General features: G+C 42.9%; 1 protein-coding gene across 2 annotated transcripts in view; it reads left to right on the top strand.

The window, feature by feature from the left end:
- The first annotated feature begins 21,414 nt into the window (after positions 1-21,414).
- TMEM69 (transmembrane protein 69) overlaps positions 21,415-25,963 on the top strand; it is a 6,973-nt gene continuing 2,424 nt past the window's right edge. The window contains exons 1-2 of one of the 2 annotated variants that reach the window (XM_006165938.3): positions 21,415-22,947; positions 25,024-25,163. In XM_006165938.3, the coding sequence (XP_006166000.1) occupies positions 25,122-25,163 (42 nt within the window). In that variant the 5' untranslated portion in view covers positions 21,415-22,947; positions 25,024-25,121. Of the gene's footprint in view, positions 22,948-24,793; positions 24,837-25,023; positions 25,164-25,963 lie in introns of those variants that run through there. The other variant, XM_006165939.3, reaches the window with a different exon arrangement.

Raw genomic sequence — 25,963 nt, forward strand, 5'->3', positions numbered from 1 at the left:
TTCTTAAAAAAAAAAAATAAATAAATAAAAGAGAGAGAGAGAAGAAGAAAGAAAAAAAGAAAAGTTTGCAAGTCTTATTTATTCCTTTATTTCTTTTCCATTTGTATTTGTCACTCTCTAAGGTCCAAAACTCTCCTGGGAGCAGATGACATAATGGCTACGTCGCTGGAATCCCATGTAGTCAACTGTGGTTTGAGTCCTGGACCCGGTGGCTTAAACTCACGTGGGGCATGTGTGCATGTGTGCCCAAGTTCCCGAGAGGAGAATGGAGATGGGATTGTGGCGTGGCCATGCCCCGGGGGGGGTGGGGGTGGGAGGATGATTTCTCACTTTCTCTCTCTCTGTCTGTCTCTGTCTTTCTGATAGTGCATGTGCCCTATAGCTAAAACCTCTCCAAAAAAAAAAAAAAAAAAAAAAAAAAGGCCCAAAATCTCCGAAAAAGTCCCAAACTCTCCGATTTAAAAAACTCGCTCCTTACCAAGTACTACTCTCTTCTACCATCAGCCTCAGCTTCTCGTCTTGGCTGCCATTCTCTGCTCCTAAATCCATAATCAAGTTATATCATTATCCTGCTCAGAAATTTCTGGGTTCCCAACAACTAGAGATTAGGATTAAATTCCTTACTCTGATAAAGACATGAAATAAACCTTTCTCTATTCCTCAAGAGTCTCCTCTAATTCTCTCCCTCTGTAATCTTTGAAGAACTTTAATTGTGCCTTATTGGACACTAACACTTGCTTGTTCTAGGACAGTTATAAATGTTTATCTTAGCTCTCCGTGGGTCAAAAACTTGTCACTTTGGAAAATCCTGTTTTGCCCTTCTTTGAAACTCACACAGAATTTATTTAGCAAGATGCCTTGCATACGGTTAAGTATTCAAAGGTTTGATGGGTAAAATTTTACAAATTATAACAAAGATACAGAAAAATAAGAACACACGTTAGTAGAAATAAACAATCGTAATAAAAGTTGGGCAATTCCTCAGAAAGTTAAAATACTGGGTTATCATATGATCTAACAATTCTAGTCCTAGATATCTATCCAAGAAAAAAAAAGTCCACACAACACTTGTACAAGAAAATTCACAACAGTTTTATTCACAGCAGCTACAAAGCAGAGACAACCCAAATGTTCATCAACATATGAATGGATAAACAAAACACCATCTAAATAACAGACTATTATTCAATTATTACAAAGTATTAAGTATACATTCAAGCTACAACATGGATGAACTTGAAAACATTATGCTAAGTGAAAGAAGCCAGAAACCAAACCTGAATATGAATTCATTTATGGAAATTATCCAATCCAGAGAGACAGAAAACAGATCAGAAATTACCACTAGCTGATGGGGAGGAGGTATGTGGGTGCTCCTGCTTAATACATTCGAAGAATAAGTTTTGGGCAATGAAAAATTTCTGGGAAAGAAAATTCTGGAACTAGATAATGGTAATAGTTACGGGCTGGCACATGGCCTAACTGTTCATGCTGCCAGATCCTACATGGTTGCTGATGCATTTAAGAGTCTTGTACAGGGGAACCAGCAGTTAGCGTAATGGGTATATCGCTGGACTCCCACGAAGTCGATCGCGGCTCACGTCCCGGACCCGGTGGCTTAAAACTCACGCGGGCGCATGTGCGTGTGTGCCCAAGATCCCGAGAGGAGAATGGAAGAGAAGGGATTGCGGCGTGACCATCCTCTCTGGGGGTGATTTCTCGCTTTCTGTCTCTATGCCTCTCTCTGTCTGGCGAGCGCACGTGCCCTATAGCTCCCGCGCGTGCCGTATAACAAAACCCCCCAAAAAAAAAAAAAAAAAAAAAAAAAAGGTCTTGTACAGAATCTTGAAAAACATGCCAGTCACATGTGGGTGTGTGCCAATTCCCCTACAAGACAGAGAAATGGAGAAGAGGCTGTGACATGACCACATCCAACTGTGTAGTGGTTTCTCCATCTCCCTCTTTCTCTCTGGCAAGCACATGCACCATCTGACAAATAAATGAAATCAAACAAACAAACAAAAAAACAAGTCAGCAAATGGCATAGTGGTTTAAGTGCTGTATTCCTTAAGGTGCTGGACTCCCATGCTTGAAAATCATGCCAGGCATGGGTGCTGAAAATCCTAAGAGAATGGAGAAAGGTTTGCAGCATGGTCATTCCCCTGGGGGAAGATTTTTCACTTTCCCTCTCTGTCTCTTTCTGGTGAGCACAAGAACCCTATAACCAAAGCACAAAAAAAGTTACAATGATATTTTTTGTGTGTTTTCTCTATTTAGAAATATAAAAAATATAGTAAAGCCATTATCATTGTCAATAAGGGTAGTTAATAATAAAAAATGTTCCACATCATGCTTTCTTTTATTTTTATTTCTTTTCATATTTTTTTTGGGGGGAGTGTCTTTTTGTTCTGTTTTGTTCTGTTTTTTTGCTACAGGGCACATGAGCTCGCCAGAAAGACAGAAAGCGAAAAAAATCACTCCCCAGGGGCTATGGCCACACCACAATCCCTCCTCCATTCTCCTCTTGGGATCTTGGGCACGCACACACACACACAAGCACCTGGCATGAGTTTAAGCCACCGGGTCTGGGACTCGAACCGTGGTCGACTATATGGGAGTCCAGTGACATAGCCATCATGCCATCTGCTGGTCCCATCATCCTTTCTTTTCTTACGGCTTAAGTGCTTTTGTTCTCTCTCTGCAATAATCATGTAAGAATTACCTGTAAATGAATACTTGACCAAAGCATTTATTCATAAATATCTGTCAAATGTTTTATCTTTTCAAAAACTGACTTGGGACCAGCAGTTGGCATAATGGCTAATCTATGTCACTGGACTCCCATGTTAGTCAATCGTGGTTCAAGTCCCAGACCCAGTGGCTTAAACTCATGCAGGCCGCGTGTGCTTGTGTGCCCAAGATCCGGAGAGAATGGAAGAGAAGGGATTGTGGCATGGCCATCCCCCTGGGGGGTGATTTCTTGCTTTCTGTCTCTGTCTGGCAAGCGCACATGCCCTACAGCAAAAACCCTCTCCAAAAAAACCACAAATAAACAAACACTATGACTTATAGAGCATGTAATATCCCAGCAACTCTGCTGGATACTTCACATCATGATATAATTTTAAGCCTTATAATTAAGCTTTTACTGCTAGGAGATATCTCCACCAAAGGGGCTTACCTCAATTTTCTCTATTTAGGCTTTTACATAGGGTCCAACCTACCTGTGCTCCTAACCACTACCATTCGGGTCCCCACCTTGTCCAGTAGTGTTACCTTCTAGTAACTGCAATTTCTACCTACATTGATTCCACCCCACTAACAAATACATACCCACTTCTCTCCTGACTTAACCCCTCTTTAAAGTACTTGGATTTCCCTGCAGGTATCTGTATTTTCACTCTAGTCTTAAAAAGAATTCAGGGGCCAGCTGATGGTGTAATGGTTACGTTGCTAGACTCCCATGTAGTTGACTGCAGTTCAAGTCTCGGATCCGGTGGCTTAAAACTCACACCAGGCACGTGTGTGTTCATTCCCAAAATCCCAAGAAGAAAATGGAGAAGGGATTGTGGCATGGCCATCCTCTCTAGGGGATGATTTCTTGCTTTCTATCTCATGAGCACACATATCCAATAGCAAAAATTTCTCTCAAAAAGAAAAAAAAAAGAGAGAGAGAATTCAATAGAGAACAGCATACCCTTACTCCTTTCATTTCCTTACTCCCTAATCCATTCCTAAAGCCAAAGAAAATTACTTTTCCCCAACAACTCCAATGAACAATGAAAAGTTAAATATATTACCATTAAGTTAATCTAATAAATACACGATAAGAATAAATACATTTGCAGGGAACCAGCAGTTAGCGTAATGGCTATGTCGCTGGACTCCCACGTAGTCGACCGCGGTTCGCGTCCCGGACCAGGTGGCTTAAACTCACATCAGGCGTGTGTACGTACATGCCCAAGATCCCAAGAGGAGAATGGAGGAGAAGGGATTGCGGCATGACCATCCACCCTGGGGGTGATTTCTCACTTTCTGTCTCTATGTCTCTCTGTCTGGCAAGCGCACGCGCCCTATAGCGAAAAACCTCTCAAAAAAAAAAAAAAAAGAATAAATACATTTGCAGAGACATAGTTCACGAATGACAGTGCATGAAAGATTGGCACTCAAAAAATAAATATAAATGTATAGTATTCAAAATAATATGGAAATATTTAAAAAGTTCCCAGCAAAGTAAATTAAACTGTACTCTTCATTTCTTTCTCTCTTTTTTTTTTTTGTGGAGAGGTTTCTGCTATAGGGCACATGTGCTTGCCATAAAGAAAGAGAAAGACAGACAGAAAGTGATAAATCACCCTCTGGGGGGTATGGCCATGCCACAATCCTTTCTCCATTCTCTTAGGATCTTGGGCACATATGCACAAGCGCCCGGCATGAGTTTAAGCCACTGACGGCATTTAAGCCACTGAGTCCGGGACTTGAACCGCAGTTGACTACATGGGAGTCCAGAGACACAGCCATTACACCGACTGCTGGTCCCTAAACTGTACTCTAAAAACATCTACATCCATGGGACCAGGCACACGCCCCCGGCTTGATTTTAAGCCACTGACGGCATTTAAGCCACTGAGTCCGGGACTTGAACCGCAGTTGACTACATGGGAGTCCAGAGACACAGCCATTACACCGACTGCTGGTCCCTAAACTGTACTCTAAAAACATCTACATCCATGGGACCAGCAATTGGCGTAATGGCTGTTGCTGGGTTCCCACGTGGTCAACTGTGGTTCGAGTCCCAGACCCAGTAGCTTGAAACTCATGGTGGGTGCATACATTTGTGCCTAAGATCCCGAGAGGAGAATGGAGAAGAGACTGGGGCATGGCCATCCATCGGGGGTGTGTGTGTGTGATTTCTCGTTTTCTGTCTCTCTAGTGAGTGCACAAACCCTACAGCAAAAATCTATTTAAAATATATATATATAAAATTAAGAGGGACCAGCAGGGACGGCCATGCCATAACCCCTTCTCCTCCATTCTCCTTTCAGGATTCTGGGCATGCACACACACGCCCAGCATGAATTTCAGGCCTCCAGGTCCGGGACTTCAACATGCAGTTGGCTGTGTGGGTGTCCAGCACCCAACCACTATGCTACCTGCTGACCCCCTTAGGATTTATCCTTTGGCACTTTATTCTCTTTGATGTTATTGTGTTATTTCCTTTAAATGACTATTTAATGACAGTATAAATTATACCCAGTGTCTTGCTAGTCTTTTATGAATCCTAGTACTTTGTGAATCCCACAAATAATGACTTTCTTGGGGGCACATTAACTATTAGGCACTTATCAGACACGTACACAGAGAGGTTAAACAGGCAGCTAGAAATGAGTCTGTAGTTGCTAAGAGGCATAGACTAAAGACAGAAATTTTATTTAAATCCACAGATCAAGATGAGATCCCCAAGGAAATGAATGTAGACAAAGCTAGAACCTTAATATACTACAACTAAAGACTGGGGCAAATGAAAACATACAAACCGCAGAGAATAAGCATCCAGAAGCTAAAAAGAAATATTTCAATGGCCAGCTATGGCCTGGTGGTTGAGATGGTTGGATCTCACATGGCTGACTGTGTGGATCGAGTCCTAGATGCAGTGGTTAGAGAAACACACTGGGTGCATGTACTCCCTAAAATTCTAAAAAGGAGGAAAAATGGAGAACACAATGCAGTGTGACCATGCCCCAAGTGGAGTGCTTTCTCGCTTTCCCAGAGCTTTCTCCCTTTCGAGTACACACACTCAGGCAAATAGTTTTTAAAATTATTTTATTGAACTTTATTTATTCATTCATTTATTTATTTCAATATGACCAGAGATGGATAGCGAGAGAGGGTGGGTTAGAGTGAGAGAGCGAAAGAGTGAGAGAGTGAGAGGGTGAGAGGGAGAGAGAGAGAGAAAACCACTAGGTCTAGGACTCAAACCACAGTCGGCCATGTGGGAGTCCAGCACTGTTAACCACCGCCATCTGACAGCCCCAGGCAAATATTTTTTTAAAAAAGGAGTATGTTTCAAGAAGGTAAGAGTAAACATTTTACCAAATGTCATCAAGTAAAATGGAAGAGAACAGACTACAGGATTTAGCAACGTGGAAGCATCAATGACTACGTGGGATAGGGATAGTAGTGAAAATCTAAACTGAGTGGGTTTAAAAGGGAAGGGACAGGAAACTGCAAGCACAGTTCATTCTTTTGAGAAGTGTTGCTGTGGAACAGAGAAATGGGGTGGTGGCTATATGAGATACTTGGTCAAAAGAAATTTTTTTAATGTGCCAATAGGTGCATGAACCAGTAGAGAAGGAAAACCGGATTCAGTTGAGGATGCAGAAAACTTAAAAACAATGTCCTTATGCTGTTCAGGATGGAATCTGATGCATCACCAGAGACTGGCTTCAGTAGGTTCATACATACTTAATTTGCAGTGACAGAAGGAAAGGCAGAATGCCTGGCTATACAAAGAAAATTTAGAAAGTCTACTCTGATTGCTTCACCTTCTCAATGAAGTAGAAATCAAGACCTTCAGTTACGAGTGACAATAGGTGCAAAGGACCTGAGAGGTTTTACAAGAGTTAAGGTATGAAACTGGAGTGAACTATGTAGATTAAATTCTTGCTTCTCCACTCATCAAGCTGATAGTGACAGAAGAAACATAACCATAATTTTATTTAGTATTTTTGCTTTCTACAACAAAGAGCCCTGACCAATACTCTTAAAACTCATAACTTACTGAGAAAGAAAAGCAATTCAGAGTAATCTATGCAATGTGAGGTCCCTTAAAATCCCAAGAGAGGCATGAACATGAGTCCTTGGGTTATACCTCACATCCATCAGGGTTACTATCCAAAAAGCACGTCTTAGCTATAATTCAGAGTAAATAAAATGATATATTAAACAATTGTAGATTTACAATATAACCCCAAAATTCATGTAAAAAACAAGGTATTGTTAATCAGTTGCCTGTTTTTCTAAATGGATCCATGTGAATTCTTCGCAAACATCTTGAACCTCCCCATCTTCTAGCCCTTCTCTTGGTAGCCATTTTATTGAACGCTTTCTAGGCAACTGTATTCTGTGTCACCTAGGAATTATCTTCAACCCTCATCTCAAATAAATTTCTTTTGTTTCGCTTTCTTCTCTTTTCAAGAGAGAGATGTTTGCTATAGGGCATTTTCACCCACCAGAAAGACAGAAAGTGAGAAATCACCTCCCCAGAGGGGATGGACATAGCAATCCTTTTTCCTCCATTCTCCTTCTATGACTTTAGGCATGCATGCACATGCGCCCAGCATGAGTTTTAAGCCACTGCATCTGGGACTTGAACCGTGGTCGACTATGTGAGAGTCCAGTGACAACCATTATGCCACCTGCCTGGCCTCCTGCTTCACTTTCTATGCCTCAAGTCTTCCTTTCTGGGTTGACACTGTGACTCACCAACCAATGGCGTACATTCTTGTTAAAATGTTCCTGGGCCATGGGAACCAGCAGTTAGCGTAATGGCTATGTCGCTGGACTCCCACATAGTCGACCGCGGTTCGTGTCCCGGACCTGGTGGCTTAAAACTCACACCGGGCGCGTGTGCATGCGTGCCCAAGATCCCGAGAGGAGAAGGGATTGCGGCGTGACCATCCCCCCTGGGGGGTGATTTCTCGCTTTCTGTCTCTGTGTCTCTCTCTGTCTGTCTGGCGAGCGCACGCGCCCTACAGTGAAAATCTCTCAAAAAAAAAAAGTTCCTGGGCCTATCCTCTTTAAAAATCTCTTTTCTTGGCTTCCATAACCTTATGTCATTTGACTACAGTTTCCAAACTCAGATTAAATCAAACTATGAAATTTCAAAACCAAGAAGTTGTGAGGACTAATATAGGTTGCCAATTTTACGTAGATAAGTAGAATATTAAAAAGAATCCTAATACCACCCTCTCACAAGAGAAAAGACACATCTCATTAAAGAAAGACAAATCTTGGGTGAAAAGCCTACTCGCCTATTTTTTTGTTTATTAATTATTATTTTTTTAAAATTCATTTTCTTTTTTCTGTTTTTTGAAGTTGACCAGAGAGAGAAGAAAGAAAGCAAATGCCAGGTCTGGGATTCGAACCATGGTCAGTCGTGTGGGAGTCCAGCCGTCTTAACCGCCACACCACCTGCTGGCCCCAAGGCCAACTCATCTTTTTTTTTTTTTTTTAAGTAATCTTATGTATGTAGTATTCACAAAAGGCTTGTAAAAACTTTGTTAGAGAGCAGCATGAAAGGCAACGACTGCACTAAGATATTCGTGGTCTATCTCCCTACCCTAGGATTACTTATTTTCTAAACTTTTTCCTTTGTTCTGTAAATATAATAGTTCCTTAAATGCTTGCTAATTGTTTCTGTGTACTCTTCAAATTATCCCCATCTATTTTTTAGGCTTTAAAGGTTTCATTTCTGAATGGATGACTTAAATTCCTTAAATTTACTCTGAATTGTAGCTAAGACGTGCTTTTTGGATAGTAACCCTGATAGGTGTGAGGTATAACCCAAGGACTCCTGTTCATGCCTCTCTTGGAATTTTAAGGGACCTCACATTGCATGGAAGACTCTGAACTGCTTTTCTTTCTCAGCAGGTTATGATAATATGCACACATTACATTCAAGCACCCATCGCAATGTATTACATTTACCTGTTTACATGTTTATCTTCCCTACAATGGGACAAACTTGGTAGGAATTAATAGCAAATACGATGGGGGGGACAACAGATGGTGGCACAAAAACAAAGCTCAATGCTCTGTGAGGCAATCCCACTTGGGAAGTTTCCTAGTTCAAGTCCAGAGTCCTCCCTTAAGTATGCAGGGTGCATGTGTGACCATAATCTGGGAATGGCTAAAGGATGAGGGTGAACTGCAGCACTAGGATCCTGTTGAAGGTCTGTGTGTGTGCCTCTCACTCATAATAAATAAACGTAAAAAATTAAAAATAACAAAAACCAGGTGAGATAATATCTTCACACAGAGCCTATATGGGCTGCCAAAAAAATAATTTCTTCTGGGACCAGCAGTTAGCGTAATGGCTATGTCGCTGAACTCCCATGTAGTCGACCGTGGTTTGAGTCCTGGACCCAATGGCTTAAACTCACACCAGGTGCGTGTGCATGCGTGCCCAAGATCCCGAGAGGAGAATGGGAAAAGGGGAGAAGAGATTGTGGGATGACCATAACCCCTGGGGGATGATTTCTTGCTTTCTGTCTGTCTCTCTCTGTCTTTCTGGAGAGCGCACGCGCCCCATAGCAAAAACCTCTCCAAAATAAAAAAAATAAAAAAAAAAAAGTTCTTTTTCTTAAGAGGTGTTGACAATTCCATCAATTAGTATCTTCTTAATCTGACTTTTTTTTTTGTGCTCACAGGGTATGTGCATTCACTGGAAAGAGAGAAAGTGTCACCTCCATAAGAAAGGTCATGTCACAATCCCTTCTCCATCCCTCCCTCTCAGGATTTGGGCATGCACATCCACGTGCCCAAATGTGTTTTTCCAAGATGCTGGGTCTGAGATTTGAACCACACAGTTGGCCATGTAGGATGCAGCTGCTTTTGCCACGAGACCCCATCTGTTTTTTTTTTTTTAATTATTTATTTATTTAATTCCATTTGTTATTAAGTTTTTCATTTGAGTAGAGTAGAGAGAGAGAGACAGAGAGAGAAAGGGAAAGTGAGAAAGGGAAAGTGAGAAAGCCAAGCGCCAGGTCCGGGACTCAAATCACAGTCGGTCATGTGGGAATCCAGCGCCTTCAACCACCACTCCACCTGCTAGCCCCTAAACATTTTCCAGGACTCAAACAGCAGTCGTTGCCATGTGGGAATCCAGCACCTTAACTTTCACGCCACCTGCCCGCGCCCATCTAACTGTTAAGAGCTCTCCTTGAACACTTCTTATTCATTAAACTGAGGAGCTCAACACCGTAACTGTATATCTTCAGATATCCTCTAGTCCTAACATTTTCTTTCAAAATCTCATGATTTAAAAAGAACTATGTAGGTTTGGGGCCAGCAGATGGCGTGGTGGTTAAAGTGCCAGACAACTTGGCTGATCACAGTCCCAGACCGGGTGGCTTGCTTTCTCACTCTCCTTCTCTCTCTCTCTTTGGTAAAATGGGAAAAGAAAAATAATAAATAAAATTAAATACATAATCCTTAAAAAAAAAAAAGTATGTTTAACTGTCTATCACTTTCACCCCTCCACTTCTCTCTCCAGTGAGCACATGTACTCTATTGCAAAAACCTAAATAAATAAATAAAATAAATAAAATACTATGCTACATCAAAGAAGTCAGTCACAAAAGACCACATATTATATGGGTCTACTTACGACAAATAAGATGTCTAGAATAAAAACATCCAGAGAAAGTACATCAGTGGCTATCCAGAGCTGGAGACAAATGGAAGTTGATTGCTGATAGTCATAAGTTTTTTTCTGGGGTAATAAAATTAGTAGGAATGACAGCACAGCTCTGCGAATATACTATAAGCCATTACAGTGTACACCTTTGGTGGATGAATTTCTTGGTCTATAAATTATAGTTCATTAAAGCTGTTCCATATTATAAAAAACAAACAAAAAAAGGCCAATGGATGATAAGAAACAGGAACTCTTAGTGCTAGGGTAAAACCATGCAAATTAGTTTCTTCTGCAAGAGGAGAAGACCAACAGTTAAATACACTGCTCAACTTAATCCAGGATCAATCTTAATACCATTAAAATATTGCAAGTGGTGTAGTGGTTAAGGTGCTGGACTCCCACATAACCAACTGCAATCTGAGTCCTGGATCTGACAGCTTGCTTTCTCATTCGCTCTCTCTCTGGCTGAGTGTACATGCCCTATGGCAAATAAAATAATAATAACAATAATAAATAAAATTTTAAAAAGGAAAAAGTATTAAAAAACGGTGCCAAGGTCATCCTTTATGAATAAAGATAGCAATGCGTTTTATTATATGATGCAAAATCTATGTTGTATTTTAGTAAAAAAGGTTCGGATGTAAATCCATTTAACTTTTAGCTATAAATTAGAAAAAAATACAAGAATTAAATAAAGAAGAGGGCTGGCAGGTGGTATAGTGGGTAAGGTGCTAGATCCTACATGGCCAATACTAGTTCATGTCCAAGACCAAATGGCTTGAAAAACACACTGGGTATGTGTGCGTGCTTGCCCTAAATCCCAAGAAAATTGAGAAGGGATGTGACATACCCATTCCCCTGGGGGGTGATTTTTCACTTTCCCTCCCTGTCTCTTTCCAGCCAGCCCAGGTGCCCTGTGGCAAAAACCTAACAGCATTCACATGACAATCATCCAGTCACCAAGTCGTTGTCATTGAAAAATCACTAGAATAAATAGATAAAAGAAAGTATGCAACAAGGTCCTATATCAGCTATCTTTTAGCTAGCAAGTTCTAAGGAATATTTTTTGGATCGGCTGGGGAAATTTGAATAGTACCTGGGTATTAGAGGAAGAGACTATTTACCCACAGGCAAAGAATGCATCAGAAACTAAAAAAGCAAGTTGCTCTCATTTCAGTAAAATAAAAAGAAACCTGTAAATATATGCTTAAGACAACAATCTGGAAAAAATGCACGAAGCTGTTAGTAATATTATGTTGTTGAGAAAATCATATGTATTTTTCTATGCAAAAATGACCCCAAAATAATTTCTGTTTAATAGGAATGCCAAAAGTAATTAAATACTGAAATAATAATAAAATAATTATTAAAAGAAAAAATCTCATGGGGATCTTTAATAAATTACTGATGTTCAGGACTTCTTAACCCAGATAAAAATTTTTGTTTTTTAAATTTATCTTTTAAATTTGCTATAGGGTAGGGCTAGCAGGGGGTACGGTAGTTAATGCTCTGGATCCCACATGGCTGACCATGGTTAGAGAATCCTGGACCTGGTGACTTAAAAAATCAGGTCGCATACATGAGCATGCATTCCTCAAAATCCTGAGAGAAGGAATTGGGATTTGGCCATTTATCCTGGGGTAGGGGAGTGATTTCTCATTCTTACCTCTCTCTGTCTCTCTCCTGTGAGCGCCATGTGCCCTATGGCAAAACCCAAAAACAACAAAAAATATTTGCTACAGAACATATATGTTCTCAAGTAAGAAAGTACCTCTCTAGGTGGAGATGTAGGGGGATGCCAATGCCACAATCCCTTCTCCTCTCAGGATTTTGGGCATGCAGGCAGACAAATCCTGCATATTTTTCAAGCTGCCAGGTCCAGGTCTAGGACTCGAACTGCTCAGCTGGCCATGTGGGATGCAACTGCCTTAACCACCATGTCACCTGACTGACCCAACCCAGTAAATTTTAAAAGATCAAGAACTAATGCTTTTAGGAATTGGGACAGCTCTGGGGTCTGGTGGTTAAGGCAGCCAGGACCCTACATGGTCGACTATGTGGCTGGAGTCCTAGACCAAGTAGCTAGAGAAAATAAGAGTATGTACATGAATGCCAAAAGAGTGACGGATGGAGAAGCAATTGTGGCATGACCATTTCCCATGGGGGGGGGTTGTGTGCTTCTCCACCCTCAATCTGTCTCTTTCTAGCAAATGTAAGTGCTCTCTAGCCAAAAAAACAAAAAAAAAGCCCCAGACCTAAAGGCTTGAAAATCACGCCAAGCACATGTGCACGCATTCCAAAATCCCAAGAGGAGAATGGAGGACAGGGGATTGCATGCAGTGTGGGAGATGACTTCTCACTTTCTCTCTCACTGTCCCTTTCTGTATCTCTCTGGCAAGCCAAGCACACACACCCTATGGCAAAAGCTTAAAAAGAAAAAAAAAAAAAAAAAGACATTTACAGAAGTTTTTCATGTCATGAGTTAGAAGACCATCTAAATAGAAGCAGTAACAAATAAAACCTTACAGGATAGCAAATTATGCAATCTAGGGCCCTTGGTTAAAAAAATAAACTGTATTTAGAAAGCTGAAAAGGAGCTCATCAGACCACTAGGAGTAGGATCAGCAGATAGCGTAATGGTTATGTTGCTGGACTCCCATGTAGTCAATTATGGTTTGAGCCCTGAACCCAGTAGCTTAAAAGTTAAAATTAAAATGTGTGTGTGTGTGCCCAAAATCCCGAGAGGAGAATGGATTGCAGCATGGCCACTCCCCCTGGGAATTGATATCTCACTTTCTGTCCGTCTCTCTGTGGGCGTATGCTCCCTAGAGCAAAAAAAAAACAAAAACGAAGAAAAAAAAGACCACTAGGAGTTTAGAGAATAAGAGCCTCTTTAACTTGGCAAACATACAGAGACATCAAGGGAAGCTAAGCAATTAAAAGCATTGTCAAAGTCTTGTTACAAGAAGAGCCTGCTGAGGAAACCGCCCACATGGACCAGCTCCATGGCCTAGTGGTTAAGAGAACCAGATCCTACATGGTTGACTGCTATCTGAGTCCTGGACTCAGCTGTTTAAAAAGCACACAGGCATGTGTACATGCATGATGAGTCCCAACAGGAAGAGAAAAAGAGAAGGGATTGCAGAATGACGATGGCCCACTGTGGGAGTGCTTTCTCCTTTTTTCTCTCTCTGACCATGGCATGTGCATTCTGGCAGTAAAATAAAACAAATAAATACATTCATACATACTAAGAGACAGAAAAGTAGAGATTTTAAAAAGAAAAAAGAAAAGAACCTTTGCTTTTAATTTAAATGTACCATTTAGATTGTTTGAAATGGAAATAAAGGTTTTATTTTTTAAGTCAGAAGAGCAGACTTTGTGACGCTGGGCAAGATATTTTACCCCTTTCAAATCCCTGTCATTTGGAGATTGCTGGACTGTTAACTGAATGAATACAAGCAACATGTTAGGAATAATGCCTGAGGCCACTCCTTGGCACAGTGGTTAAGGCAACTGGATCCCACACAACCAACTGCTTGGTTGAGTCCCAGATCCTAAGGCTTGAGAAACACTCCCTCCCCAAAGGATGGAGAAATGGGAAAGAGATCACAGCATGGCCAATCCCGTGGGGTTGCTTTCTCACTGTCCCTCTCTCCTGCAAGCACACATGCCCTCAGTCAGAAATTTAAAAATAAGGGGGAGAGGAGATAATGCCTGAATGTTTTTTTCCCTAGAAAAAGACAGACCAGTGTTTGGGAGCAGATCTTGGCACAGTGGGAATGCAACTGGGCCCACACTGGGAAGGTCATGAGTTCACAACCTGGGACCTCCCTGAGCATATTTTTTTTGGAGAGGTTTCTGCTATAGGGCGCGTGTGCTCGCCAGAGAGAGACAGTGAGACAGAAAGCGAAAAATCACCCCCCGGGGGGATGGCCACACTCCAATTCCTTCTCCTCCATTCTCCTCTTGGGATCTTGGGCACACACGCACACGCGCCAGGTGTGAGTTTAAGCCCCCGGGTCCGGGACTTGAACCGTGGTTGAATATATGGGAGTCCAGCGACATAGCCATTACACTAACTGCTGGTCCCCTCCCTCAGCATAATGAGAGCACATACACACTCAACCATGATCTGGGCCACCTGAGACTAGGGGTAGACTGCAACATGAACACCATGTTGGGGTGCCTGTTTGTTTCTCTAATGGAATAATAATAATAATTTTTTTTAAATAGTGTTTGGCCTATAGTAAATATCTAGTAAGTTTTAAGAATGCAATGCCTGGGTCAGCAAGGGGTATGATGTTTAAAGCAGGTGGATTACATATGACTGATTGTGTAGTTTGGGTCCCTGACCTGTAGGCTTGGAAAACATACCCTGTGTGTATACACACACATACCCCAAATCATGAAAGGAAGGAAATAGAGAAGGGATTGCAGCATCACCATTCCCCACAGGGATGCTTTCTACTCCTCTACAATCACCGTTGACAAATTAAAAGAGCAAAAATATAAGACTGGGGGGCGGGGAAGAACAAAATGTCTAATATTTGGAGGGTAAAATAGGAACAAAAAACAAAAACAAAACCCACAGTTCTGAGTAAAGAAAACCACTCATTAGTAACCCAAACTAGGAAATAAAAATACCAAAAACTCAACATACTTAGCTCAATTTTCTAATACCATAAACAAACAAATAGAAGAAAAAAGGACAGGAAACAAACTACTTGGAAAAGTTAATGCAGAGTTGGGCACTAAAGCAAATCAAACACTCCACTTTAAACAGTATCATCAAAGGAGGGTAAATAACCCATACAATTACTCTATGAAGCTCAATAGGGAAAATTGAGAATATAATATACATGAGAACAATAAACAAACCAGGAAATAAAAATACCCAAATACAGAATCACCTAGGACCCACTCACAAATCAAATCTAATCTAAGCCTCGCTATCCACCCACCAATTTATAAGAAATCTGGAAAATCTAGAACACGAGTATCTGCAGAAAGTGACCTGTTTTTTTTTAACAAAGTACAAAGGGGAGGGGGGAACACAGGAGAAATATATAAATTAAAACAGGCCTAAAAGAATGCCAGTCAATTGCAATGTGTGGAACCCAGATCTTGATTGAAATACACCAGTAAAGAAAAGTGGACATAAAAGTAATATGTAAGGGGAACCAGCAGTTAGCGTAATGGCTATGTCGCTGGACTCCCACGTAGTCGACTGCGGTTCACGTCCCGGACCCGGTGGCTTAAAACTCACGCCGGGCGCGTGTGCGTGTGTGCCCAAGATCCCGAGAGGAGAATGGAGGAGAAGGGATTGCAGCGTGACCATCCCCCCCCTGGGGGGTGATTTCTCGCTTTCTGTCTCTATGTCTGTCTCTGTCTGTCTGTCTGGCCAGCACACACGCCCTATAGCGAAAATCTCTCTCTCAAAAAAAAAAAGTAGTATGTAAGAAAGAAAAACACAACTCCATGTGCAATAAATCTGTCAGATTTCACTACATTTCAGTGGACTGGTATGTAAGGGGATGCTCATTAAAGATTAAAATTTTATTTAAAAATCATGAAGTGCTTATTATGATCAGACATTGTTTTAAGAACTCCACAAATATTATTTCATTATATTTTATTTTTTAAAAAAGAATCATTTTATTTAATTTTTGTTATTACTTTTTAATTTCACCACAGAGAAAGAGAAAGTGAGAAAGGAAACCGCCAGGTCCGGAACTTGAGCCGCTGTTGGCCATGCAGGAGTCCAGCGCCCTAACCGCTATGCCTCCTGACAGCCCCTCATACTTATTACAGCAACTCTACTCCATTCAACAGATAAAATAGGCACAGAATTTGATCTAAGTAAACCACATAAGGTCAGAGAGCTGAGAGCACCAAAGTTGAGACTCAAACCTAGGTGGTCTGGCTACAAAGTTGGTGCCCTTGATTATTCTACTATGCAACCTCTCTGGCATGGTGGTTAAGGTGCTGGACTTCCACATGGCCAACTACAGTTTGAGTCCTGAATATGGAGGCTTGCTTTCTCACTTTCCTTCTCTCTCTCTCTGGTCAAATTAAAATAATAATAATAAATTAAGAAATTTCATTAAAAAAAAAAAAAAGCATATCCAAAATTAAGTAAATTAGACTTTTCTGGGAGAAAAATATTTATTCTACATTGTTCAAAAAGGCCTACTGTTCAAAAAGAGTACCCAAACTGTTTATTCTGGTGATTCTCTAGCCTCAAGTCTACATAAGGTGAAATGTGGAAAAGGGACGGACCAGCTGGTGGTGTGGTGGTTAAGGTGCTGGACTTCCACACGGCTCACGATGGTCCAAGTCCTAGACTGGGAGCTTGAAAATCATGCTGGGAGTGTGTACATGCGTGTCCAAAGGTATTACAATGTGGCCATCTCTCCTGGGGACGGGAGGATGATTTCTCACTTTTCCTCTCTCTCTCTCTCTCTCTCTCTCTCTCTCTCTGGGGAGTGCATATGCCCTATGGTAAACACAAAAAAAAAAAAAAAGGGGGGGGGAGTGTTAAAATCAACTCCTTTAAGGGAAAGACAGTTCTGGGACCAGCAGTTGGTGTAATCGCTATGTTGCTGGACTCCCATGTAGCTGACTGCGGTTCGAGTCCTGGATCCGGTGGCTTAAACTCACACCAGGTGCATGTGCGTGCCTGATCAAGATCCCAAGAGGAGAATGGAGGAGAAGGGATTGTGGTGTGGCCATCTCTGTTAAAATCAACTCCTTTAAGGGAAAGACAGTTCTGGGACCAGCAGTTGGTGTAATCGCTATGTTGCTGGACTCCCATGTAGCTGACTGCGGTTCGAGTCCTGGATCCGGTGGCTTAAACTCACACCAGGTGCATGTGCGTGCCTGATCAAGATCCCAAGAGGAGAATGGAGGAGAAGGGATTGTGGTGTGGCCATCTCCGCTGGGGGGTGATTTCTCACTTTCTGTCTCTGTCTCGCTCTGTCTTTCTGGAAAGCACACGCGCCTTACCCCCCCCCCCCCAAAAAAAAGACAGTTCTTGGGACCAGCAGATAGTGTAATGAATGGTTAAGTTTCTGGACTCCCATGTAGTTGACAGCGGTCAGACCCAGGGGCTTAAACATCCCACAGAGCCTATGTACATGCGTACCCAACATTTTGAAAGGAGAATGGAGAAGGGATTGCAGCATGGCCATCCCCGGGGAGGTGGGGGTGATTTCTCGCTTTCTGTCTCTCTCTACGGTGAACACACACACCATAAAGCAAAAATCTCTCTTAAAAAAAAAAAAAAAGGAGAATGAAAGATAGCTGTCTGTGTTGGTCATGATGATTATTTTTATTCTTTAATAGCAAGAATATCTAGATATTTCCAGTCACTACAACACTGCAACTGGCACCAGAGTAAAGCCTCCAACATTTCTTAAAAGAATTAGTGACCAATTTTTAAGAAAAAATAGTAATTTGCTTGAGGCCAGTCAGTTGCCTAATGGTTAAGGGAACAATATTCCACATGGCTGATCCTGGTCTGAATTCTGGCCTCCACGGCTTGAAAAAAACTCCAGGCATGTGTGTTCATGCCCAAAATACCAACAGGATGGAGAAACTGAGATGGGTTTGTAGTATGACTACGATTCACTGGAAGGGAGTGCTTTCTCCCTCTCCTGTCACTTTTTCTCTCTGGTTAAAAAAAAAAAAAAATGCTTAACAGATCAATTGAAGGCTAATTATTTGTGTTAATAAAGGAAAACTAATGGCTCCTTTAAACATATGTCCAATATATTTGAAATTACCTATAAAAACTTTATATATATATATATATGCACACACACACACACACACACACACACACATTAGAAAGTAATCTACCTCACTGGTTAAATAAAGTATATCTACAGACAAAAAAGTTCAGTCCCTTCAGTTCCTCTTACAAAACTACTTCTGAAGTCTTCTGGGAGGCAATTTTCTCTTGGGTAGACTTCAATGGGAAGTAAGAATCACCAAGTCTGACTGAGAAGTAACTTGGGCAGTCAGGTTTCTAACAGCACAACCACATATTAGATTCCAGACAAGAGCAATGATAGTCACTTATTAGGTAACATCTCTCTCCACCACCTAAATCCCCCTACCTACCTGAGAAACCATAAATAACACCAGAACTTGCCTTTTCCATGAACTACTTTAATTGGGGTCCCTTAAAATTGATTAGTCTCACTTTCAGGTTTGAGAGAAGAAATCGCAATAGTTAAGCACAGTGACTTAGGAACAGATTATCTAGACTGTTATCTACTAGGTGGATGTGCCTCTGGATTCATCTTCCCTGAATATAAAAAGGGGAATAAAACATTTACTCATTAGGAGTAAAAAGTTAATAAATGTAAACTTTGAACAACAGTAAATCCCTGGCACATTAGAGTTAGACCATAAAACAAAGATATGCAGTCTGCTGAAGGATATCCTCACCTGGGCACTAGGAAATTGAGCAGAAATGTACCCTGGATTTCTTACCATCTCATACTTATTAAATGATTGACTATGTCCTCCTCAACTAAGATTTTAAACAGACACTGATGAGAAAACTGGTCAATTAAATTCACTCAAAATAAAGAAGGCCACCCAGCAACTGTGGAAACAGTATGAAAGGCTCCAGGGCCAACCTGAACAAGCCTCCAAGACTGTGCCTCTTATAACCCTAGTGAACTGGGAAATTAGGGCAGGAGAATCAAGATCATCAAAAAAAAAAAAAAAAAAAAAAAAAAAGTCTTCCCAACAGTCTCCTCTAAACTTCAAGAAAATGTACAAGATATCATCCAGAATCAATTAAAAGAATGTTCATATCAACATGTACATGTACAAACCATTTTGAGGATGTTAAATAAAAAAAAAAAGAACTGGAGTATAGTCTCACTCAAATCCTGTAAGCAACAATGGCAAAACAGAGCAACGATTTGTAATTTCTGCAAAAATCTTTAAATGCTTTTCTTAGAAAACCAAATAACTTCAAAACATTCGTATGGGAACTGACAAAAATAAACTTTTGTGTTTTAAGGAATGTAGGTAAGTTAATTGAATCTGACTCCCTGGGAGAGAAGACAATTTATTTTACTATGAATTTCAAAGTTCTCGTTTACAATTAGCATTTTTTAAAAAGAATTATTTTACTTACTTATTTTAATTGGAGAGGGACAGAAAGAGCAAGCGAGCGAAAGCAAGCCACCAGGTCCGGGACTCAAACCGCGGACAGACAGCCAAGCGGTAGTCCAGCGCCCTTAACCACCACGCCACCTGCCGGCCCCTACAATTAGCATGTTACTTTTTTTTTTTTTTTTAATGGATTGCAAGTTCAAACTCAAGCGCCTTTCCACATACTGAAATGTTCTGTTTTAGGTTTCCAAACTGTTTTCAGGTAAAATTCTGAATCTATTGGTTGGTTTTTTTGGTTGGTTTGTTTTAAAGCAGAGAGCCCTCTGGTTAAACGAGTACTACAACCAGGCACTTTACATGTGAAGTATGTTTTCACTTGCTGAATTGTAATACAATATTCTAGTAGATGTCCTAAACTTAACAGCACCCCGATTTCCTTTCACACATTGGATATAAAACCTTAGAAAAGAACAGCAGTCTATTTAATTACAAATTTAGGTTTAAGCTAAGATTTACAAACGAATGTGACTTGTTGCTAAACTATTATAAAACATAAACCACACCATTAAATCTGTGTTTTTTCAGTAAGCAATAAATATCAAAGTTAGAAGCAAATATTTCAACAAATATGACAAGCCAACCTCAGAATACAAAGTTGGCAGATAAAAAGTTGACACCACAGCACAATTTCAGACCTTTAAGTAACTACCGGAAAAAAAAAAAAAAGGAAAGAAAAACCGCACCCATTCTTATGTAAACTTTTGTAGTAAGCAAACTTCGACAGCCTCACCTTTGTTTTCACCTAGCAAAAGGAATCGAGGTAAGACAGCAATTGCAAAGACCAAAAGATCAACAGATACAATAAACGTCCTCACAGGGAAACGGCTACGATTCTGAGAGACGTTAAAGTTCTTAAGTTACCGAAACGCAGGGCACTTCCCCAAGCTACAGCCATTTTAGATCCAGCCTTTCTTTTGAATTTCTCGGGGCTCCGAGCAGATTTAACGGGGGGCGGGGGGAGTACTTATTAAAACGCTTCAAGACCAACCAGATCTTTCTTCGAGGAATGGAGGTTGGTAGATACTGGGTAGACCCAACGAAAACACCTCGCTCCCACGAAGGACCGGGACGCCAGGGGTTAAAGCTTCTCCTTCCCCTCAGAGACCTCACATTAGACTTAACACGACTTTTTCCTCTTTACATTTTCCTTCAGGGAAAAAACCAAAAGCTCCTGGATCACATTTTAAGGGAAGAGGCCCGTAAGCCAAGCCATGCAACCGGCAGCGAGCCGCAACGCCGGAGCGCCGGAGCCGCAGGTGAGCGTTCCGAGCGGCGGAGCAAAGTTGGAGCAGGAGCGCTCTCGCGGAGCCGCGGCGACGCCGGCCAGGGCTCCACGCACCGGGGACGCCCGGTCCGCGCCGCACCCCCCGGGGGCTCCGCTCGGCCCTCCGGGCAGACCCGCACCCAACCACCTGTGTGAGAGCTTCCCTCAACTAGTTTTAACAGTTGGACGGTTTGGCACCGGACGGCACCCCGCGCCGGGACGACTCCGAGATCCCTTACGGCCCCGTTGTCCGGAACTCCCACTCACCAGGCAGCGGCGGGACTACGACCAGGGACGAGGCGCGGCGTCTGAGGACGCGTCCCCAGCTTCTCGACCCGGCAGAGGTGGCTAGCCCACAACCATAACAAAGCTCTTCCCAAAATGGCTGCCCGGCCCACAAGGCCCAGGAGGGGCAGAGCGGGTGGAAGAGGCGGAGCGACGCCCGGCCCGGCCCCCTCCCCCATCCGGCCCCGCCTCGCACACGCCCACCGCAGGACCGAACGCGCGTGCGCACGGGCGCTGCTCCGCGGGCCTCGCTCGGGTGACCCTGCTGGGGACGCCTGCACCCCACGGCGCCAACGTTTGGCTGCGTAAACGCCCGTTAATCCCGGCCCCGCCCCCAGCTCGCCCCTTCTGGGCACCTAGACGGTGCGTTGTCGCTCCAGACCCTCGATGTGGAGAGGTCTGCCTTTGCTCCGGCCGTGCGAAGGGCGGAGACCAGCCAAGTTTACTAGTGTCCTCAACGCCCTGCCTGGGCGCGTGTGAAAGTGGGTGGATGTGTTTATGTACCCGCTTTTCCCCGCCCCTTCTTTTTCCGCCCTCTCGCACCCCGCCTCGAGGCTAGCGCGCCTCCCCAACCTCCCTCTAACCAGTACTAGCAAACCGCTGTCGGAGGAGCGTGTTTTCCAACCCCTTCCCACCTTCCACTCCTTCACGTGTGCGCGTCGTTGAGACTCCAGCCCCCAGCGGGCTCCACGGCCGGGCTCCGAAGGCCTGCGCGGGCGGAACTGGCGCGCTACCCGATGGGAGTGGTAGTTCCCAGGGACCGCAGGCGTCCTCCCCCGCCCTGGCGCCTTTGCCCAGGCGGAGAAGCCGTTTCACCTACCCGAAGTCTCATTGGGTATGGCACAACGGGAAGGGGCGGTGCTGCCGCGACGCAGAAGGAAATAAAACCGAAAACCTAGGTCGCCTGGAAGAGGATACTACTACGAAGAATTCTCTGTACCTGTTTAATACGGGAAGTTAAGCTATAAGATGGCTGGCACTCAGGAAGCTTGACTACCTGAAATCCGGAGGAACGGGCAGGCGTGGGTCCGACATCTATTACTTGTCTTCAGCGTGAGGCTTGGAGACGGAAGGACATTCACATTGCCTGGTGCCATTTCCTATGACAGATTGTGAAATAGAGCCTAGAGAAGAGAAGGGACGTATCCAAGATCACAGACCCGGGAAATTAATGTTCATGGTGGCAGGAGGGACGATTTCACTTTCCGGATCACCCTTAAACCCAAGGCTCTTCTTGCCACATCTTTTTGGGCAGTAAAAGTCCCGCCCCTTGTGCTCTTTCTTCGTGATTTTCTAGCTTCCCTCTCCCCAAACACACAGAATAGTTGAGACCGTAATGCAGAATGAGATGTGCCCCGTCGATCCTATAAACCCAGTTATTAGCAAAGTAGAAAATGATTTGCAGAGATGTCAAGAAATTTGGCCGCGTCTACCTTCCTTCTCTATCATCACTCAGAATGTTTCTGCAGTGCTTTAGCTTTCGGAACTCTGCGGGCAGATTCTGCTGGCTAGGAATCTTGGAATAAAGAGTCAGAGACCGTTCAAGTGCTTTGTTCAACACTCAGTTTAAACTAGAATTATTATTATTTTTAATAGACCCATTTAAAAGAACGGCCAAGCGTGGGAACCAGTTAGCGCGGATCGAGACCCCTACCGGACTTACTTTGCCAGTTCTCAGGAAGGGGAGGGCTTTCTAACTTCACTCGCCGGAAGTATTTTCCCTCAAGTTCCCGGCTGTTCTGGCTGCTCGGCTTTCCGTCTCCCGGTTCGACGGTGTCAAGTAAGTAACAGAGCCACCACCGGTGCAGGTTGAGAAAGGAGATACCTAAGTTGATAGCAAATAGGGCAAGTGGGGCCAGAAGGTGATGTGATGGTTAAGGTGCTGGATTGCCACATGATTGACTGCGGTTCAAGACCCCGATTGGTGGCTTGGAAAACAAATAAATGTTAAAGTAATAATAAGGTAGCAAGGCCTGCGCGGATCCTTGTGTCTAATCTCTGCCCTCTTCTCGAGATGTCAGGTTGAGAGGTGGAGTTTGCAGTCTTTCCTTTGGGCAATGTTCACATTGTGTTTTCACCTGAATTGGACAGATTAATCCTTGGGTCTCTGCCATTAATCTTCGCACCATCTGCCATCCATGGGCTTAAAGGCTATCACTTTTTGACTTTAATACCCATGAGTTAGTTGGAAAGCACATGACACAGGGGATAAGGAATTCCCGAAGGTGGGTGAGGGTAGAGATTCAGTGAGGGGGTCCAGAACTTTTGAACTAAAGTGAAGGTGTGGGCCCTGCAGTTGGGGGCGTGTCATCTAAACTGGGAGACTGGAAATACCTTAATTTCCTACTTGCTAATTTATGTGTAGAAATCAAGACACTGGTATACAGGATTTCTCAACCCAGCCCTAAGTTCTGTGGTCAAGATAGATTAATTTTCTAAAATTAAGCAGCTACTGTAGGTTTTGTGTGTTAGATACCCAGTATCTCTTGGTTAGGAACAGGACTAGCAGACAGATCTGGATTCATAATCTCACTCAGCACCTTACTGGGTGCATGCATTAGATGGGTCTTCACCAGTCTTTCTGTGTAATGAGGGAACAATAGCTAATATGCTTTGAGTGCTTACTTTGTGTCGGGAACAGTTCTCAACTGTCTCCATGTAGTGCCTTTTTAAATTTTTATAATGACCCTATGAAGTAGTTATTTTCCTTATTTCAAACAGAATGAACTGCCCCATAGCAAGGTGAAATGACTTGTTGAAAGTCACAAAGCTGAAAATTGTTGAAGCCAGAATTCCAACCCAGATTGTCCAATCGTAATTCTAACTTAACAGGATATATTGTCTCTCCCTATCAAGTTTATGATGCTACTATGAGCATTCAATTATTTAATGCATGTGAAATTATGTAGTTATAACGCCTGGCTCACAGGTAATTTGTATTAGTTGCTACTATCATTATTTTGAGCTGTGACCTCTTAAGCCTCAAGGTAGGTAAGGTGCAAAAAGAGGAATAGAGAATCTATCGTCTTCAGGGTTTTTTTTCTTTTATTTCTTAGGTTTTTGCTGTAAGATGTGTGTGCTCACCAGAGAGAGGGAAAGTGAGAAATCACATCTCCCTCCTGAAGAGGGATGGCCATGCCACAGTCCTTTCTCCCCCATTCTCCTCCTGGGACTTTGGGCACACACATACACACACATACACCTGGCAGGATTTTCAAGCTGCTGGATCTGGGGCTCGAACCATGGTTTGCCATGTGGGATTCCAACACCTTACCCACCATGCCACCTACTGGCCCCATGGCCTTCAGATTTTTTGTGAGAGAATTTTTGTTTCCAAAGTATGTTTGTTTCTTCCATATGAGAGAGATAGGGAGATACTCCCAACAGGGTCTTCATATTGCAATCTAACCTCAGCCAGACGAAATCGTGGGTGCTCACAGGTATTTGATGTATACTGAGGGAACTCAGGACATAAACCTGGCACCTTCCCATGCGGCCTCAGCATCGCAGTGTTGCATTACCACTGTTTTACTTCAGGATTTTTTTTTTTTTTTTTTTTTTAAAGACAGGGCCTGGGACCACCAGATGGTGCATTGGTTACATCGCTGGACTCCCACATGGTCAACCATGGTTTGAGTTCTGGACCTGGTGGCTTGAAAATCATGCCAGGTGTGTGTTTGTGGGTGTCCCAGATCCTGGGAGGAAAAGTGATTGCAGAGTAGCCACCCCAGGGGGTGATTTCGCACTTTCCCTTTCACTGTCTCTAAAGTACACACTCCCTAAAGCAAACACCTCTCAAGAAAAATATTCATGTATAAAATGATGAAAGTTAAATGAAATCTTGTTTTCTACACAGCAATATGCTTCCGAATCAGCCCCTCCATTTAGCCGTAAAAATAATCTAACCAGAACTACCTGGCCTGTTCCTGGACAAGTCTTTTGATAAGGTCCAGTATGCTTCACCTCATCCGAAAGTTTTCTCGAGCATCTTCAAAGGTAGGTTGATTTGGCAAATATTTTAGCACTATTTTCCAAGCACTGCTCAGCCTGGGGCAGTAGCATGAAAAACACAAAATCTGGGCTAGTTCCATGGCCTAGAGGACAGGGCAGCTGGATCCCACAAGGCCAATCATGTGGTTCAAGTCCCAGACCAGGTGACTTGAGAAACATGCTGGATGTATGTATGTGTGCCCAAAAATCACAAAAGGAGGAAGAGATGGAAGAGAAGGGATTGTGGCGTGACCATTCCCCATGAGGGTGCTTTCTCCTCTCCCTCTCTGTGTCTCTCTCTGGCAAGCACACATACCCTCTAGACAAATTTAACAAGAAAGGAAAAAAATTTATGCATGTATATTTAGATGACATGGGGAGGAATTGTGTTAAAATACCAGTAAAATATTTAATATGTAAATTGGTAAGTGCTACAGAGAACTGCAAAGCAAGGAAAGGGAATAGGGAGAGTCAACAACAGATGCAGGATTGCACTTCCAAAGAGGGTGGTCAAAAATGAGGGAATGAGGGAACCAGCAGTTAGCGTAATGGCTATGTCGCTGGACTCCCACGTAGTCAACCGCGGTTCGTGTCCCGGACCCGGTGGCTTAAAACTCACGCCGGGCGCGTGTGCGTGCGTGCCCAAGATCCCGAGAGGAGAATGGAGGAGAAGGGATTGTGGCGTGACCATCCCCCCGGGGGGTGATTTCTCGCTTTCTGTCTCTATGTCTCTCTCTGTCTGTCTGGCGAGCGCACGCGCCCTACAGTGAAAATCTCTCAAAAAAAAAAAAAAAAAAAAATAAGGG

The sequence above is a fragment of the Tupaia chinensis genome, unplaced genomic scaffold (assembly GCF_000334495.1).
Source record: "Tupaia chinensis unplaced genomic scaffold, TupChi_1.0 Scaffold144100_1, whole genome shotgun sequence".
Lineage (NCBI taxonomy): Eukaryota > Metazoa > Chordata > Mammalia > Scandentia > Tupaiidae > Tupaia > Tupaia belangeri.